This window comes from Hemicordylus capensis, chromosome 2 (genome assembly GCF_027244095.1).
Source record: "Hemicordylus capensis ecotype Gifberg chromosome 2, rHemCap1.1.pri, whole genome shotgun sequence".
NCBI classification, from domain to species: domain Eukaryota; kingdom Metazoa; phylum Chordata; class Lepidosauria; order Squamata; family Cordylidae; genus Hemicordylus; species Hemicordylus capensis.
In genome coordinates this window covers 297241050-297258711 of record NC_069658.1, presented here as the reverse complement: position 1 = coordinate 297258711, position 17662 = coordinate 297241050, and the positions used below count along the sequence as shown (strand labels likewise).

Genomic DNA, 17662 nt, shown 5'->3' with positions numbered 1-17662 from the left:
AGTATTAGACCTTTAAAATAACCAGAAATGGTAACTAGGAAAGAATAGGGTTAGCCTTTCCACGTATTTTTACAAGGGCAACCAGCAAGCATGCTACACATTTGCCCTTTGGTGTTGATCTGTTACATGTTTACTTTATACTTCAGTATTTCTGCCTGAGTACATATAGTTGTGTGAAGCTGTCCTCAATTGAATTGTATTCAAGCGTAATCTCAGACCATTCAGTATAGCCGTGCTACTGGATTTCAGCAGGGCCACTCCTCGGAGTACAGAAAGGAAAGACCCACAGGACCCTCATGAAGAGTACACCGCTTTCTCTGGTGTGTGCTCTGTGGAAGGAGCTAATTGTAGCAGCTGCAGTATGAGTTAGAGAGCCACCTAGCGGAAAACTTTACTAAGCAACACCTCTGAGCCAAGGGAGGGAAGCTTCTTGACCTGTACCTCACATTCCCTGTGCTGGAAGCCATTCTTGGCATTGTTTGGCTTGCATGTGACAGTTTCTCCCAGTAGCAGAATTTGCATTTTGGCCCCAGCCCATGGCAGTCCTTTGGGCAGTGGCCTGTTGGGCCCATTCTGGATCCAGGCAGCAGTCAGGTCACTCATGGATGTGTCACTTGACAGCTGTCATTCCCTGCCATGTGAAAGGGTGTGAGCTCAACCCAGTTGTCTGGAAAACCTCCTCTTCTAACCCTTGGCTGTGCTTTGTTCCTCAGAGAGTGAAGGCAGTGGCTGCCCCTCGAGAGGTCAACCGGTGGGCCAGGGAATCCGAAAGTGCTGCCCCGTTCTGCCCTGCTGGAATGGCCAACGGTGGACTGATCAAGCCAACTCATATCATCGTGGAGACTATGATGTGAGCTCTCTCTGTGAGAGGAAGACGCCTGCTTTAAAACTGCCGTTTACTAACCATAGAATCTCTCATAGGACCAGGTTTACAGAGCTTTATATTTGCACTAGGATTTATTTTTATTTCTCACAGAGAAAGTTATTTTTTGTGTGTTTGGTTTTTATTTTTTAATATTTTGTAAAGTAAAATCACAGTGAACGCCTCTTGCTCTATTTAGAGGCAGGGTTTTCATATCAAATTAGGCACATTACAGGAATTTGCTTTATTTCCCCCCACACAACATATCTGTCTAACTCCTATTCAAGTTACCTTGCCACTTGAGTTGATTTCCTTGCCAGCAGTACACACACAGACACAAATATATGCATATACAAGTCTCAGATAACTTTAGGTGCTGGTGAGGCTGGGAACAGGGTAAAGCTAAAACTTACAAAAAGCAACTCTCTCACTGGAGGATTTGCTTTGGGTTTTCTTTTTAAATGCATATGTTGTTTTGAAGAAACTGGTTTTCAAAGGTGTAGCACTATCTTCCTCTGGTTCAAGTAGAGAGAATTACAACGGGAAAAGGGTACATGCTTTTATGCTTGCTGTAGTCCATGTAAGAATATATATATATATATATATATATGTACCGTGTGCATGTAATTGGAAAAGCTGCAATATAGGGTGGGAATTGAGTGCAGTTAGGAACCAAGGGAACAATCCAAGCAACAACCATCTCTGAGTACAGTGCATGTGTAAATGGTCTGTAAGAGGGTGGCAGAATCACTCTCGCTTGGGAGACATTTTGTTAGTTATTACCCTCTTGGGCCACTTTAGTACTCTCCTGTGCCTGATAACATACTAGCACAGGAAAGATTTACACTCATGGAGAAAGGTTTCCTTAGCCTTCTTCAGACACTATACAAAGCTGCTGTATGCGAGTACAACACCTAAAATGGGTCCAGAAGTCCCACCCTGTCCCTGTCAGTCATTTGCAGCAGCACGCTGCTCACAGGTAAGCGGGCGTTGGTCTCAAGAGGTGAACGCCGTATCCATGATGGTGGGTGCTTCTGTGATCGGAGACACGGGCCTGCACCTTTCAATCACCGAAGCACCAACCATCACAGATACAGCGTCCACCTCATCAGACCAATGCCCACTTATCCGCAAATAACTGATGAAGAAAGAGCAAGACTTCTGTCCCCATTTTAGATGCTGTACTCATGTACAGCATCTTTAAATGACTTCTGAACAGGGCTCTTGAGAAGCCAGAATGTGTTGGAACCTTTTCCGCATTACCTTTTGAGACATGGGAGTGACTTGACAGATCACTCAAGTGACAGATTACCATGTGGGAAGTGGCCCACTTTTTGTAGGCTGTACTCGAGACATGAACTGGTTTTGACTTGAATTTTCTTAGAACACTAGGTTGATGTCAAAGAGTGCATATAAAAGTGCATTTACAAAGATACTGCAAAAGTGCTGTGCAATTCTAATATTTTGTTTAAATTCCCCAAATCTGCCAAAATTTATCCTTATCAGGACAAAGAAAGGATTGTTGGGTCTGTATCATGCAAGGCAGAGCAGGCGTGTATCGTTCATTCCAGATCAGGAAATGGCTTCTGGAACCACTGCAGATGGCGCATTTGCAGGCACATTTGGAGGAGTACAGATGAGAGAGAGAGAGACTTAGTTCCTGATCTTTACAAGCATAAGTAAAAGTCATCGCTGGTATCAGACTAAGATGAGGAAGCACAAGAAGAAGTAAGCTACAAAGGCATTTTAGTTTGGATGAGGAGTGAAACACCTGGAAAAGATTTCTATCAGTAAACAAAGTATTAAGAACTTCCCAAATCCACTTAAGCTCAGAAATAAGGATTTGCTACTGGAAAACGCACCTCAAATCTGGCCAGGTCTATTATCCTCCTCATTCTTGGCTGAATAATGGCTCTATCCCCTTTCACATGGGCATTGATTAAAGGGTATTGGCACTAAAGAGAACATGGGCAGGATTAGAAGCCAGAAATGGCAGCAAAGCCTTCACCTGCATATCTATTGCCAGTTTAATCTGTCAGTGACAGATAATGTAGTTTAAACTGGAAGCTAGCCAGTATTCAGACATTCCTAAATGCATTTTTTTTAGACAAATTAGTGTTTGTGTGTATATTTGATTCTTTCATTGGCCACTGCACATTGATTATGTACATGCTTGCTAAGTCATGCCAGTTTTAATATGAAATGGAAGGGACAACTTCAAAACAAGAAAAGGACCAAAGCTCAGCTGTTTCAAATATTTTGTAAAGCTGACGTTTTTGTAGGTGGATTCTGTGATTTATTTTCAAGTCAGAGGACTGAGCTTTCAGTAACACAAGTGGCCAAGGTCAGGGTGCTTTTGTTTTCCAGTTACCGTCCTATTATGAGAGCTCTAAATCAATCTCTGAATACATGTTGACAAAATAGTGTCTTTGCATCAAATCCTGGCCCAGTGGAAATGGTTATCTTCCTGCTGGATAATGGCCAGTAAACATGTTAACCAGGAAAAGCAAGGAAGTGGCGGGAAAACTGTCCTTTCCCTTACATTGTGCTTGGTCTGTATGGCATCTGTAGTCCAAAATAAATCACCAGTTTAACTCAGTAAAGCACAGATCAGACTTTTAATCTTCCATACCAGTGGGGCAGTCAGAGGCAGATACGAAAAGTTAATTCCCTTGACTTTCCTGGTGCATGTTGTATTAAAGACAGTGGCTGACATGAAGTGCAGCCTTCCATCACCGGACGGCTCTCTTCCAAGGCCGCTGCAGATGGACAGGCAGCCACTGTTAAGACTGGTTGGCTGTGCAAGCAGCACAGCTGCAGTTATTCCCATTCGCCACAATGGAGATAACTGCAGTAGTGCAGCCTGTGCGGCCACTCAGTAGCATGGGGGTTGCCTGCACATCCGCACCAGAGCACTGCACATCATGTCAGCCAGTGAAATATTTTGATACAGAAATTAGTTCAGGATTTCAAGCTGGTGAGCCAGGTGCAGGTATCTCAACAAGCATATACTTCATGCATATATTGTAGGTAGATGACTTTCTAGAAGAAACCAGAGAATCAGACTTGCACCTTTAGAGTTCCAGTTAAGGAAGATTAGAACCCAGCCCATTTTGCTGTGCCACTAGAATCAGTTGCTTCCATGTTGAGAGTGAAAGAGTTATTTGCACATGCACACAGTGACCTTAAAAGGTACTCTGGATAGTTAGCTTGACTGAAAAAAGTAAAGCCTGGATCAAGTTGTCATGTTCAAAACAAGATTCAGCCCATCATCCCTAGGGTTTCTGTTCCACATTTTCATGTCTCAAGATTTCTGAATAATAGAATGTGGTTAATCTGAATGTCAACAGCAGATTCTGCCAAATTAAAGGGGTGGGGTGGGGGTGGGGGTGGAGGTGGGGAGGGGAAACGTTGTAAACAACTGTTTGTATTTTCTACTTATTTATGATTGCAAAAAACTGATTGTTTTTCTAATTTACTTTGTAGAACTTTGTGGCCTATTTTATCTTGTCATTTGTAACTGAGAAGTTAAATATTCAGTATTGTGATTAATTGTTGGTGAACTGGTTTGGATACTGTGAGGGGGGAGTGGGGAGAGGGTGGAACAACATAGATATTCAAAGAAATACATTTCCCCTAAAAATGGGGGTGGGGAGAAATGTACCTTTTGTGCTTTTCAAGTTCCATCATGGGTTTGGAAAAGTGACATGTTTTAAAGCTATTTTCTGGGTTTGGAAGAAGTCCAGAAATGTTAATGGAAGTAGCAAGGTACGCATTCTGCAGTCCAGTTAAGGTCAATTGGGCATACACTTCTCCACCGCCATCATTTCCAGGTCTGGCTCAAAACAAAGCCAGTTTCCAGAATTGTCTGGAAGCTTGTGCTCTTCTTCTAAACAGACCTTCCAGATTTTCAGCATTCATTCATTCAGTGATCTCATGATCTCATCAGGTGGTATTAGTTAGTAATGATATGGCCAATACTGCACATCTTTAGTATTTATACTACAAACAAAAAAGGAAAAGGAAATTGTTTGCAAAGTTGAGTTCATGCTCATTATTTGCCTCTTGCTCTAAATCTTTGTACTTGATTCTGCTCCAATTTGACTCACAAGGCAGAATAAAAATCAGAGCATCTGCAGCAGAGACCCACAGTATCTTATAGCTAACTTTGAAAATAACCGAAAGCCGGATCTTTGTGCAGCAGCAAGGCAGAGGAGGTGGATGGAAGTGTGAGGCAGCTGGAGGACAGGTGCAGTTCCAAAGGAAGGAAAGCAGCAACTCGTGAGTGCAGTGACTCCACTGAAGGGCCCGACATGCACGCATTCCCTATGGAAACCAATGCTTAAGGGTGGTGGTGGACATGACAAGGAAAATTGTAAAGCACATAGAGCCTTTGGAGGCAGTATATAAAATAAACATTAAATAGATACTCAAAGTAGGCCCATTGACATCTTCCTCATCGTGTCAGCCTCAGTGTATGCCTTAGAGTGTGATCCTATCCACGTCTACTTGGAAGCATAAGAACAGCCCTGCTGGATCAGGCCCAAGGCCCATCGAGTCCAGTGTCCTGTTTCACACAGTGGCCCATCAGGTGCCGCTGGGAAGCCCACAGGCAACAGCTGAGCAAGTCCAACTGAATTCAGTGGGCATGCTTCTGAATAAATGTGCATAGGATATCTTGCTCCCAAATGCTTTTAGATTTAAAGCAGCAAGAATTTTTTTCAGCTATCATTGCCTGTTAATCAGCCATATGATACTGAGCAGATGTACAGTTTTCATGGCCTGCTTTGAGAATACTTGAACTCAGTACACTAGTTTTCATCCCCTTTTCTCTATGGTGTTTTTAATATGTCTGTGGTTGCTACAGACCGAGTCCCTAGTATAAATCAATGGTGATTTCCATGCTCTGTTGAGTAAAGCATAGAGACCAATGAAACTGTGCTGAGCAGAAGATCGAATACACTTCCAAAGACGACAGCATTCCTACCAAGGCAAAACTGCTATTGAATATTATTCTTTCAATAGTGACTAACCCCAGGATCAAATTAATTAGATGTTCTTCCCTACAGGGGAAAGTATGAAGGTGTTTCATTCTGTACACTTATTTTTACAGAAACGAAACTGTATTGACTTGCTTGGTCCTTTCCAAGATCTGTGCTGTAGAATAAAACAGAAAATGTTGGAATAATCCTCCCATACGGAAACTCAGATGCCACCTGTTTGGATTGAAGGCAAGCTTCAAATCCAAGAACAGCCCCAGTTCTCTATCACACCATGGGCCAAATGTTCAGTTTCAGATCCCAATATGTGAACCTCCAAAATCTGTTCAGAGCTAAAGTGCAGCTCTTCTACAGCAGGAATTCAAAGCCTTGTATAGCTGATTAAGAATATTGATAAGCAGCAGGCAACGAGAGTTTGGAAGTCACCAGAACATGACCTTTGTCGTCCTATATTGGTCTGCTTAAATCTAAAGTGCAGACAGTCCTAATTGCGCTAATCACTTGGCAGGAAGAATGTAATTTTAGACTAGCACATGTCAGTTTTACAATTCCATCTTTGAGCAGGCTTTAGTATATTCCACCTGTCTCTGTCCAACTCTATCCTCCCATTTGAAAGCAACTGCTGGCAACCCAGGTTGCAATTTAATTAAGCCAAAGGGCTTAATTTAAGCCAATTCGGCCTCACTGGCTCCAGTGGTACTATATTCATACAAGTCCAGGCCTTCTTGCATAAGTAGGCTGTAGAGCAGGCTGTTGGTTGCCTAGTAGTACTTCATGGACTTTACAGAATCAGGAACATAAACATCAGTGATGAAGCATGCTTGTCTCTGTTGTGGGGAAAATGCAGCCATTCACTTCAAATGCTAATCCTAGGAATTCTTCTGAGACACACACTAATGGAGGCATATGAGTTCACATAATTAAATTTAGATTTTCAAAAATTAGCATAAATATTTGGATTTATTTTTTCAGAAAAGAACAGTTTCTTTACAGAATGAAAAGCAACCAGTCGGGGGTGGGGGGTGTAATCCATTCTCTCTTGCCTTTCCTAAAAACTTAGACATTTCCATTTCTAAGTTCCAAAATAACCACCATCTGCTCGGTAGAAGTTTGGTTCCAAGAGATCACCAGAAACACAGACCTGTTGCCTGATCCTAAATGTATCTACTTGCAAGTAAGACACACAGAGTTCAGTGGAACTGACTTTACAGTAAGCATACTTAGGACAGCAGCCTTCATATCTAACTAAGGGTGAGGGTGAAGGTTGAGGCCACATGGAGTCTTCTGTCTGGGACATATTGTTGAACTGTGTTTCTTGAGGAAACAAGATAGCGTATGATAGGCAGCCAACTTTCTGAAGATCCCTTTCTTTCAAAAATGCTGTGCTGCAGAGAGAGCATAACCTTGCCTAGCAGCCCATGTTGCTTGCTGTGTTCTCTGTTGAAGTGGGGCCAGGCCAGCTACTTAAAAGGCCCGACTTAAAAAGCTGTATGCCTGATTGACTCCCAGATGACTAATGATCATTTGTAGGAAAGCCATGCAAAAGCTGACACTTGAGCACTGACTGTGTCAGAGTGCATGTGACCTATTTTAGGAAAGACTGTGGTTGGGTGGCAAGGACCCAAATGAACAGGCTGAGATGGTTCGTCAGTATCTCTCCTCATCCACCCCAGGCAGTCAGTACAGTGCTCTGATACATTCACTGTTGTAATAGAATGTCGTATGTTGTTGCTGTATTGTGCTGTTGCAGTTTTGAAAGGAGTGCACCTCCAGGGGCTTCACAGTTATAAAGTAATACAGACAACCTCTTTATATCTATTCAGCTGAACATGTGGGTGAACATTTTCAATTCATTATTTAAATTCACACGCATGACTACTGTCTGTAATAAGTAGCCATGTGAATTGAAGAGGGTGCCAGATTGTCCTCCTTTTAAAAGTTTTTTTAAAAATAATTTTTAGAAGACATTTTAAACCTGTTGTTCATCATCCTTATTCCAAAAAGGAATATTTGTATAGGAATAAGAATTTGGAGTGTATTTCAACCCTGAAATTTAGGTTTTTTTGTGTATACAGTAAATGTTTGTATTTCACAGTTTATCTGTTTTGCTTTTTAGATAAAGAAAATGTATATTGATATTTTAAAGTCATTTTTTTGCTTTTTTAGATGAGTTTGTAATCATCACAAACAGAAAAATAAAACATTTCCTTTATAAAGCAAACAAAATTGTGTGTTATTTTTAGCTACTGGATGAGAGTAAACAGAGGTACCTTATTTTAAAAGAGATTTCAAAAGAACAATATTGGGATGGCTCCTTACCCTTCATGCTGCTGTTAGGAGCTCCTTCGAAAGGAAAGTTTTTTGTGCTTCCAAAAGTACAGCTCTCTTGTGGAAAGAGAGAGTTGATGGAAAGAGCTTCTGGCCATGGAATATGCCTCAGCATGAAAAGCTGGGATCCAGCCCATTTAAGGCAAAGTTGGATGCCCTGTATTTTGAGAACACTGCTGCTCTATTGAACTTCATAGAACTGTATGCCAAATGGTTGTTGTAGCAACTCTTATCTTTGAAACTGTGACCTATGATTCCCACTTGCTCCAATGTATTAGATAGGCTTGATATATCATTTCTGATATCCTGGTCCACTTGAAGCAGTATTCACTGAGTTCAACAGCATTTACTTCCAAGTACACATAGGTAGGACCTTCCACAGTGTACAAAGTGGTATTTTCCATTGTAGTTAACCTTTTTCTGACAGAGCTTCTACACTTGCAGGGCAGCTAAAGAGGCACTTAGTGAATTTCCATCTCTGCACTAGCATGCTCGGAAAAGCCTCACCTTCTGGATTTCTACTGGAATACAGGCCTTAATAGCACAGATGCCTGGCTGGGATGCTGTTTAAATAGGACTGCCCCCCTGCATTTCAGACTGCAGGCATTCAGGCTTCAAAAGCACCTGTATACCCTACATACTGTTTCTGTACACTGTATGCTGTAGATATGTATACACACACACACCCCAAATCTGAAGGAACAGCACCTTGATACTCCAGAAAAATGTTGACAACCCTATATATATCCATGTAATGCTTTATAGGAATACTAAACCATAACTTACAACCATATCTTTTAAGTTCTTCTGTATAAATAGTTCTGGGAACATTTGTTGAAAAGCAATATTTAAGTCGCAATCATAATGTTGCAAGCTCTCCCCACTTCCATGAACAATGGGAAGTTCCAGGGATGCAGTATGTCTCAAACTCTGGTTTCCTCTAGAGAAGTGTTGTCTGGAGATTTATGGTAGCCCTATAGTATCTGATTTATTTACACATACATAAGTTAAGCATTAGATGGAATTGGAACGGCATTCCTACAAGTAGCAACAAGTTACATCAGATTGCTAGAGAGAACACCTTGCATCCAAAGGTGGTTCAATTGTCTACCCAGCCTCTAGAAAACTGGAGCTATTCACATGACCTTGTGGGAGGGTGGACAGTGTGGAAGGCGGCAAACCTTGCCTCCCCCCCCCCCCCGACAAGCAGCACTGTGCCAGGCAGCAAGGTAGCTCCAGAAGCCGGGATGATGCATCCCCAGCCTCTGGGTATCCCACAAGGCACTGTGCAGTGAGCCCAGAGTTGTGGGGTTTCCCCTGTCAGACGGGTGCTCTAGGTGACCCTCTCTGTGTCTTTGGACTGTGTGTAGCCCAAGGAGACACAGGATCCCAGCAGGTGGGACAAGGGAGCCCTTGCTCTTTTCACTTTGGATAAGAACAAGGCTTAAAAGTAAGATTTGGCTGGGCAGGAGTGCCAGGATCCACATGGATCCTGGCACTCCACTCTAGCGGCCTAGCGTTGGCTAGGCATCTCTGTCTGAAACATAGCGGCCATTCATGCAATCAAAAACTCAAGGAGCAGTGTGTGCTCCCAATTTTTGGTTGTGTAGAAGCAAGGTAGGAGGAAAACCTGGGTAGCTTTTCCTCCTGCCTTGCTTCCACACAACCAGAAATTGGGAGCAAACCCAGGTTGAACAGAGTTTTTTGTGTGAATGACCTCCTAGGCTGTTTTCCAAGCTGTTGTCTTGTGTTTCTTAGCAAGGGGCAGGGGATGAATCACCTTGAGCATCAACCCCTCCCATCAGGTGGAAGATAACTGCCCTCTTACAAGAGATCTCTTCCCTGCCAGGAGACTTCAGGGCCACTAATTCATTCAGAGACATCTGCTGCCTGCCTGCATGAGTGACTAGCATTCTGCCTAATAAAGAGGTGGCCAAGAAGGCCACTTCTCATCACTCATCATCACCATCATTATTTTAAAAATAGTTCTACTGTAGCTAGAGCATATGTAGCCATCAGGCCTCCTGCTCCGGTAGTCCCTATGCCCCCCTTTCTCAGCTACCTGTTATATTAGAGATCATCTAGGATATAGCAGAGATAAAATACACTTAGTAGGGCTGTGCATCAGCAGGATTGGAGGCATGATAACTGCATCCTCAGTTCATAACGTTGAAGTTTTTAAAATTCAATCCACACATCCTTCCTCCAGGGAACACAAGGCAGCATACACAGGGCTGTTCCAGGTTAGCCAGTTAACGACTGGTCCAAGGTCACCTAGTAAACTTAATAGCAGAGTTAGAATTTTAACTCAAGTCTTCCTGGTCCAACTTGAACACTGCACTGGCTTTTAAAGGTACAGGCATGAACTCCAGGCTAAGACCTGGCCAGCCATTACATAGAAATGGAGAAACAAGAATAGACCTGGTCTTGGGAAGAGAGCTGGTCTTGAGGTAGCAAGCATGACTTGTCCCTTTAAGCTAAGCAGGATCTGCCCTGGTTGCATATGAAAGGGAGACTAGAAGTATGAGCACTGTAAGATATTCCCCTTAGGGGATGGGGCCACTCTGGGAAGAGCATCTAGGCTCCAAGCTCCTTCCCTGGCATCTCCAAGATAGGACAAGATTTTTTTAAAAAAAAATATATATAGGACAAGATTTTTTAATTGAACCAACAAACTACCAAAGCATACAGTACGTTGCCAAAGCACAATTATATACAAAATGGTTGTTTGTACATGATATATCACAAGGATTTGGAAACCCACAAGGTTATGAAGTATATGCAGGTAGTACTGTAACTTGGGGGTGGGGGGATTACAAGGCACATCAGGTAATTGGGGGTGGGTGGGTTACGTCCAACGTCCATTTCCATAATTTGTCCCATTGCTGTTTAGAAGAGATACTCTTGTCTTTTTGCACATAACCATACAAGCTTTTCCAGAAGAGATTTACTGTCTCATCTGCATGAACCTCTTGGTCGCGTCTTCCCTCCCTATTCCTATGCAGGAGCATTGCATAAATGACATACAGGTTTACTAACCTGATTACGAGAAGGGGAACGTTCCAATTCCCTAGCATGAGGGCACCCGTTCCGTCCCGTTTCCTTCTCCAAGATAGGTCTGAGAGAGATTCCTGCCTGCAACCTTGGAGAAGCCGCTGCCAGTCTGTGTAGACAATACTGAGCGAGATGGACCTATGGTCTGACTCAGTATATGGCAGCTTCCTGTGTTCCTAAGAAGCTCAAGTGACTTGTGCTGCTGCTTTCTCCTTCTATCTGAACGCAGGTAGAGGGATTTGTAACTCTCCTATGAGCTGATACATCATTCAGAGGCTTTGTTCCATCAGCCATTTTGCACCCACAAAACCCTGGACTATTTTTCTATGTAAATGACTCAGAACTTTGGTTGAAAAGCAGTATGAAAATAGTAAAGTAAATGAATAAGATGCTATAAATAATAAATAAGGGATAGCTCTAAGTCTCCACTCTTTACATGTCTTCAGTCTCTAAGCCCATTTCCCTTCCTTCTATTCCATCTTTATCTTCTGATTCAGTATGTAGGCCTGAAAAGAAACACAGTGGGAGAGGACACCTCAAAGTGTCTCAAAAGAGTTTCTATATGTCCAACACATTTAAGAGTGTTCCTTTTCAACGGCTCTTATTCATCCTTAAACATTCAGCGCATCTTTAGTTGTTGGGGTTTTTTTAGTATTTGTTTTACGAGCCCTTGAAAAAGGAGCAATTCAAAATTTACTGGGCATACAGAGTTCATTTTGAGGCATCCCTCTCATCATTCGCTTCTTTTCTATCCAGTGCCTTCCCTTCAGTGTTGCCTCTAACAGGGATTCCCAGATGTTGTTGACTACAACTCCCCAAATCCCCAAGCAAAAGCCATTGCAGCTGGGGATTCTGGGAGTTGTAGTCAACAGCATCTGAAAATCCCTGTTAGAGGGAACACTGCTTCCCTTTGGGCCTCCCTCCTCCTTTGGGGTATGTAGGGTTGCCAGTTTCTTTGTAGGTGTTCTGTTCCTTTAACAGCTGTTTAACAGGCAGAAGTTCCACAGGTGCAATCTTCCCATAAGAACATACATAAGAATAGCCCTGCTGAATATGGCCCATGGCCCATGTAGTCCAGCATCCTGTTTCACACAGTGGCCTACCAGATGCCACTGGGAGCCTACAGGTAGGAGCTGAGGGCATGCCCAGCATGGAGATAAGGGCACTTCTACTATATCTCTGTGTCACATGCATGTTAAAGGCAGAGGTTGCCTGGGGTAGGGGGAGTGATGTTACCAGAATCTTTACCAGTACCCTAAAGCCTCCACAAAGGTGTTCATACAGGGGGCATCTCTGCACCATTACTAGTGAAGATCAGAAGGTCATAAGTTGCAGCATCTCACATGAAAATGGCTGGGAACAAGAAGATTCCGCCTCTGAGTGAAAAAACCTTAAGAACATAAGAGCAACCCTGGTGGATCAGTCTTATCAAGTCCAGCATCCTGCTGCATTCAGTGGCCCACCAGTTGCCTCTGAGAATCCCGTAGGCAAGAGATGAGGGGCTGCCTCACCTTCACACCAGTTTGGCACTTTCAGCACTAGTTAGCTGGGAAGGTGTGTGGGGCTGGCGGCGGAGGGGCAGTCCTATCAAGGGATCAGCTCTGGTGATGCCCCATTTTGGGGTTTCAAAGGGGAAATGGAGGTGGGGGGGCACTCACATTTCTGTTTGGAAAAGCTTCTACACCATGTCACACTGCATTGTGAACTTGGTGAGAAAGAGTTTAAAGAGTATTTTGGAAGTTGAGGAAGGGACACACACACACACAACACTGCACACAAAGAAAAAGAAAGCCTGAAAACCCCCCACTTCACCTCTCAGCTTAGGAATTCTGCTCAGTCAGTGTGTGTGTGTATGTGTGTATGTATATTTTGTGTTGCTATGTAACGATTAAGGCCATGAAACGCATATTGCATCTCTGGTATCGCACAACGTTCTTCCAGATCTCCCGGGAAGTCCTTTAATGACCTTGTATATACATTTGCAGCAAAGCACCTACACAAACACCATTTTTCTTACACAAACTGCTTTGACTGTAGGGCAAGCATGTCAACTCTGTGCTTTCACGACTAGCACTCACAAAAAAGGCAGCAATTTACTTTTGTCGAATGTTGAAACTGTACTTGTTGAGAAGTATTTCAACAGTTCTCAGAGAGGCCTCTGGTCTGCCTGGATATAATGTAGGTATCAGCTGCCAAGTGCCAAATCTCAAGAGGTCTTTGTTCCATTCGAAAAATCCTGCCTAAAGAGAGGGCCAAAGATCACAGATAAGAGCTGTTTGCTGGAACCAGAAATGTGCCTTGTTGAACATTAACCAGGAAAAGGGGGTAAGGGGATGAGGAACAAAAGGGCTGTGCAGGGGTGTGTGTACACATCCAGATATTACATATATTTACATATGATTGGATAGTCTCACAGCAATTGTAAACAAAGGCTTGCATGGCATGATGGCATGATTCAGTTTTATTATAAAAACTAGTCATACATTCAAATAGTTTAGTGCCTAGCAGCTTGGAAACAAAAGAGGACCTCTGAAAAATAAGGTATGGGTGTCTATGTACTTGAGAGGTTCCTTATGCGATTAACAAAATCCTTGAAACCAAACAAAAGACAGAACTGCACTGCAAGCTTCCAGGACCATGGAAAAGCATGTTGAGGGTATATAAAGTGTGTGCTGTCAAGTTGGTGTCGACTTCTGGCGACCACAGAGCCCTGTGGTTGTCTTTGGGGTTTACCACTGCCATCTCCCACACAGTATGAGACTATGCCTTTCAGCATCTTCCTATATCGCTGCTGCCCAATATAGTCTGGGGACCATACCAGCAGGCATCCGAACCGGCAACCTCTGGCTTGCTAATCAAGTCATTTCCCCACCTTGCCATTAGGTGGCTTTGAGGGCATATAGAGATAAGCAAATACAACCTTCACTCATTGCCTGGAGATGGAAAGTCCCATCTTTGCTGCTACCTTTTGTGAAGCGGACACATTGCTGCCACACCCATCACAGGAATGTGGTCATCCTAAATGTCTCCATTGTTTTCTGTGCCTAATAATGATCAGGCATGATGGCTCTCACTTCCATCTTGGAGGGAAAGGGGGTTTATAGGAGCCAGAAGTTGTGGAGTCTGTGAGAGTCTACCAGACAAGTCTGTAACAATATGTTGTATTAGAAGCAGCAACAGGGAGGTGGAGTTTAGAGGTGGACAGGAAGTGAAGGGGCGGAGTAAATCAGAAGATTCCAGGAAGGAGCATGCAGTCAATAAAAAGAGAAAGGTTTCACTTAATCTTCCATTGTTTCTTTGAGTCTGAAGTGTAGTGCGAGAGGACAGCGCTGCATGAAACAGTCTATGACTGAGAGCATCTGACACACAGAAATGTCAGAGTGTCTGTTGGAATAAACAAACACGGAGAAAGAGAGGGGGGAATTAACCAAGCCACTAACCAGGAAGCACCCTGGAGATGGGTGGGGAGAGAGCCAGTGTGGTGTAGTGGTTAGAGTGCTGGGACTAGGACCAGGAAGACCTGAGTTCAAATCCCCATTCAGCCATGATACTAGCTGGGTGACTCTGGGCCAGTCACGTCTCTCTCAGCCTAGCCTACTTCACAGGGTTGTTGTGAGGAGAAACCTAAGTATGTAGTACACCGCTCTGGGCTCCTTGGAATAAGAGTGGGATATAAAATGTAAAATAATAATAATAATAATAATAATAATAATAATAATAATAATAGAAAAAATAACCAAATACAAAGATCTACAAATTGAAATTAAAAGGGGGAAATTATGGGACAATCCAATAGATTATAATAAAAAAGTAGGCTGGATGAAAGAGGTCAAAAAATGTAACCAACAAATGCAAGATCTAATAACACCAGAATTAATAAGTGAAAGAGCAAAGAAAATTAAAAATTGGACTGCACCAGGCGACGATGAACTGCATGGCTTTTGGCTTAAACACCTAACAAGCCTTCATAAAGAACTATCAAAACAGTTCAATCACATTTTGCAAGGAGGTGATGTTGAACAATGGCTAACAACTGGGAAAACTCATCTCATCATGAAAGACCCAGCAAAAGGTGCAGTTCCAAGTAATTATAGACTGATAACCTGCCTGCCAACCATGTTCAAATTATTAACTGGAATAATAGCAGATGAAGTGATGCAACACTTATTAACTAACAAACAGCTTCCAGCTGAACAGAAAGGAAATTGCCCGAACACCAGAAGCACAAAAGACCAGCTGCTGATTGACAAAATGATTTTAGAAAACTGCAAGAGAAGAAAAACCAATCTAAGTGTTGCATGGATTGACTACAAGAAAGCCTTCGATTCATTGCCTCACACATGGATACTAAAATGTTTAGAAACAACTGGTGTCAGCAAAAACATTCAGATATTTATTAAAAAAAGCAATGAGCATGTGGAGTACACAGTTAACAATCAATGGCGAGACACTTGGAAAGGTTAGCATTAGAAGAGGCATTTTCCAAGGGGACTCACTATCCCCTCTGTTGTTTGTAAGCGCCATGACCCCACTTTCACAAATACTAAACAAAACAGGCCTCAGATACCAAACATCTAAAACATCAAGTCAAATCAACCATCTGCTGTACATGGACAATCTGAAGTTGTATGGAAAGTCCCAGTCAGAAATCGAATCACTGCTAAACACTGTCCGTATATTCAGTAGCGATATAGCAATGGAGTTTGGACTAGACAAGTGTGCTGCATTAATAATGAACAGAGGGAAAATAAGAAAAACAGAAGGAATAGAACTGCCCAATGGAAGCAAGATCAAGAACCTGGAAGAGAAAGAACCTTACAAATACCTGGGCATTCTCCAGGCTGATAACATTGCACACACTGAAGTTAAAAGAAAAATTGGAAGTGAATACATCAGGAGAGTTCGAAAAATCCTCAAGTCCAAACTCAATGGCGGGAACACCATACAAACCATAAACACCTGGGCTATACCTGTTATCAGATACAGTGCAGGAATAACAGACTGGACCCAGGCAGAGCTAGAGACACTGGATCGTAAGACCAGGAAAATCATGACCATCAATCATGCTCTGCACCCCCGCAGTGATGTCGATAGGCTATACCTCCCTCGCAGCTCAGGTGGAAGAGGAATGCTGCAAGTCCATCAAACAGTAGAGGAGGAGAAAAGAGGCCTTGAAGAATATATCCAGGACAGTGAAGAAGATGCACTTCAAATGGTCAATAATGCAAAACTATTCAACACCAATGAAACAAAGCAAGCCTACAAGAAAGAACAAGTCAAGAACCGAGCAGAAAAATGGAGAAATAAGCCACTGCATGGTCAATATTTGCACAATATAAGTGGAAAATCAGACATCACCAAGAGCTGGCAATGGCTTAAGAATGGCAACTTGAAGAAAGAAACAGAGGGTTTAATAATGGCTGCACAAGAACAGGCACTAAGAACAAATGCAATAAGAGCAAAAGTCGAAAAATCAACAACAAACAGCAAGTGCCGCCTTTGTAAAGAAGCAGATGAAACAGTGGACCACCTAATCAGCTGTTGTAAAAAGATCGCACAGACTGACTACAAACAAAGGCATGACAAAGTAGCAGGGATGATACACTGGAACATCTGCAAAAAATACAAGCTACCTGTAGCCAAACATTGGTGGGACCATAAAATTGAAAAAGTTGAAGAAAATGAAGATGTAAAAATATTATGGGACTTCCGACTACAAACAGACAAACATCTGCCACACAATACACCAGATATAACTGTAGTCGAGAAGAAAGAAAAACAAGTTAAAATAATCAACATAGCAATACCAGGGGATAGCAGAATAGAAGAAAAAGAAATAGAAAAAATCACCAAATACAAAGATCTACAAATTGAAATTGAAAGGCTGTGGCAGAAAAAGACCAAAATCATCCCCGTGGTAATTGGCGCCCTGGGTGCAGTTCCAAAAGAGCTTGAAGAGCACCTCAACACCATAGGGGCCACAGAAATCTCTATCAGCCAATTACAAAAAGCAGCTTTACTGGGAACAGCCTATATTCTGCGACGATATCTATAACAGCAGCAACAACATTGACAATAAAATTCTGGCATCCCAGGTCCTTGGGAAGGACTCGATGTCTGGATAAAACAAACCAGTCAATAACACCTGTCTGACTGTGTAAAATAATAATAATAATAAAATAATGATAGCCAGTTGGCAATGGGAACTGTAGTTCAGACGTACGATTTGGGCAAACTTAAATAATTCTAAGAGTTAATCACATGCTTAAGGCTGCAATCCTAAATACACTTTATTAGGGAACAAGTCTATCAAACTCATTGGGACTTCCTTCTAAACGACCATACAAAGAACTTCATGTCAATATATTTCATCAAAATCAAAGAGACTTTCAAAATGCTTCCTCAGCTACTATCTTGC

General features: G+C 42.5%; 1 protein-coding gene across 8 annotated transcripts in view; it reads left to right on the top strand.

Moving 5' to 3' along the window:
- The window catches only part of SLC6A6 (solute carrier family 6 member 6), a 76527-nt gene extending 68439 nt beyond the window's left edge, over positions 1 to 8088 (top strand). For all 8 annotated transcript variants that reach the window (XM_053303178.1, XM_053303174.1, XM_053303177.1 and 5 more), the window contains one exon: positions 714 to 8088. In XM_053303178.1, coding sequence (XP_053159153.1) covers positions 714 to 854 — 141 coding nt within the window. In that variant the 3' untranslated portion in view covers positions 855 to 8088. The remainder of the gene's footprint in view (positions 1 to 713) is intronic.
- The last annotated feature ends 9574 nt before the right edge of the window (positions 8089 to 17662 follow it).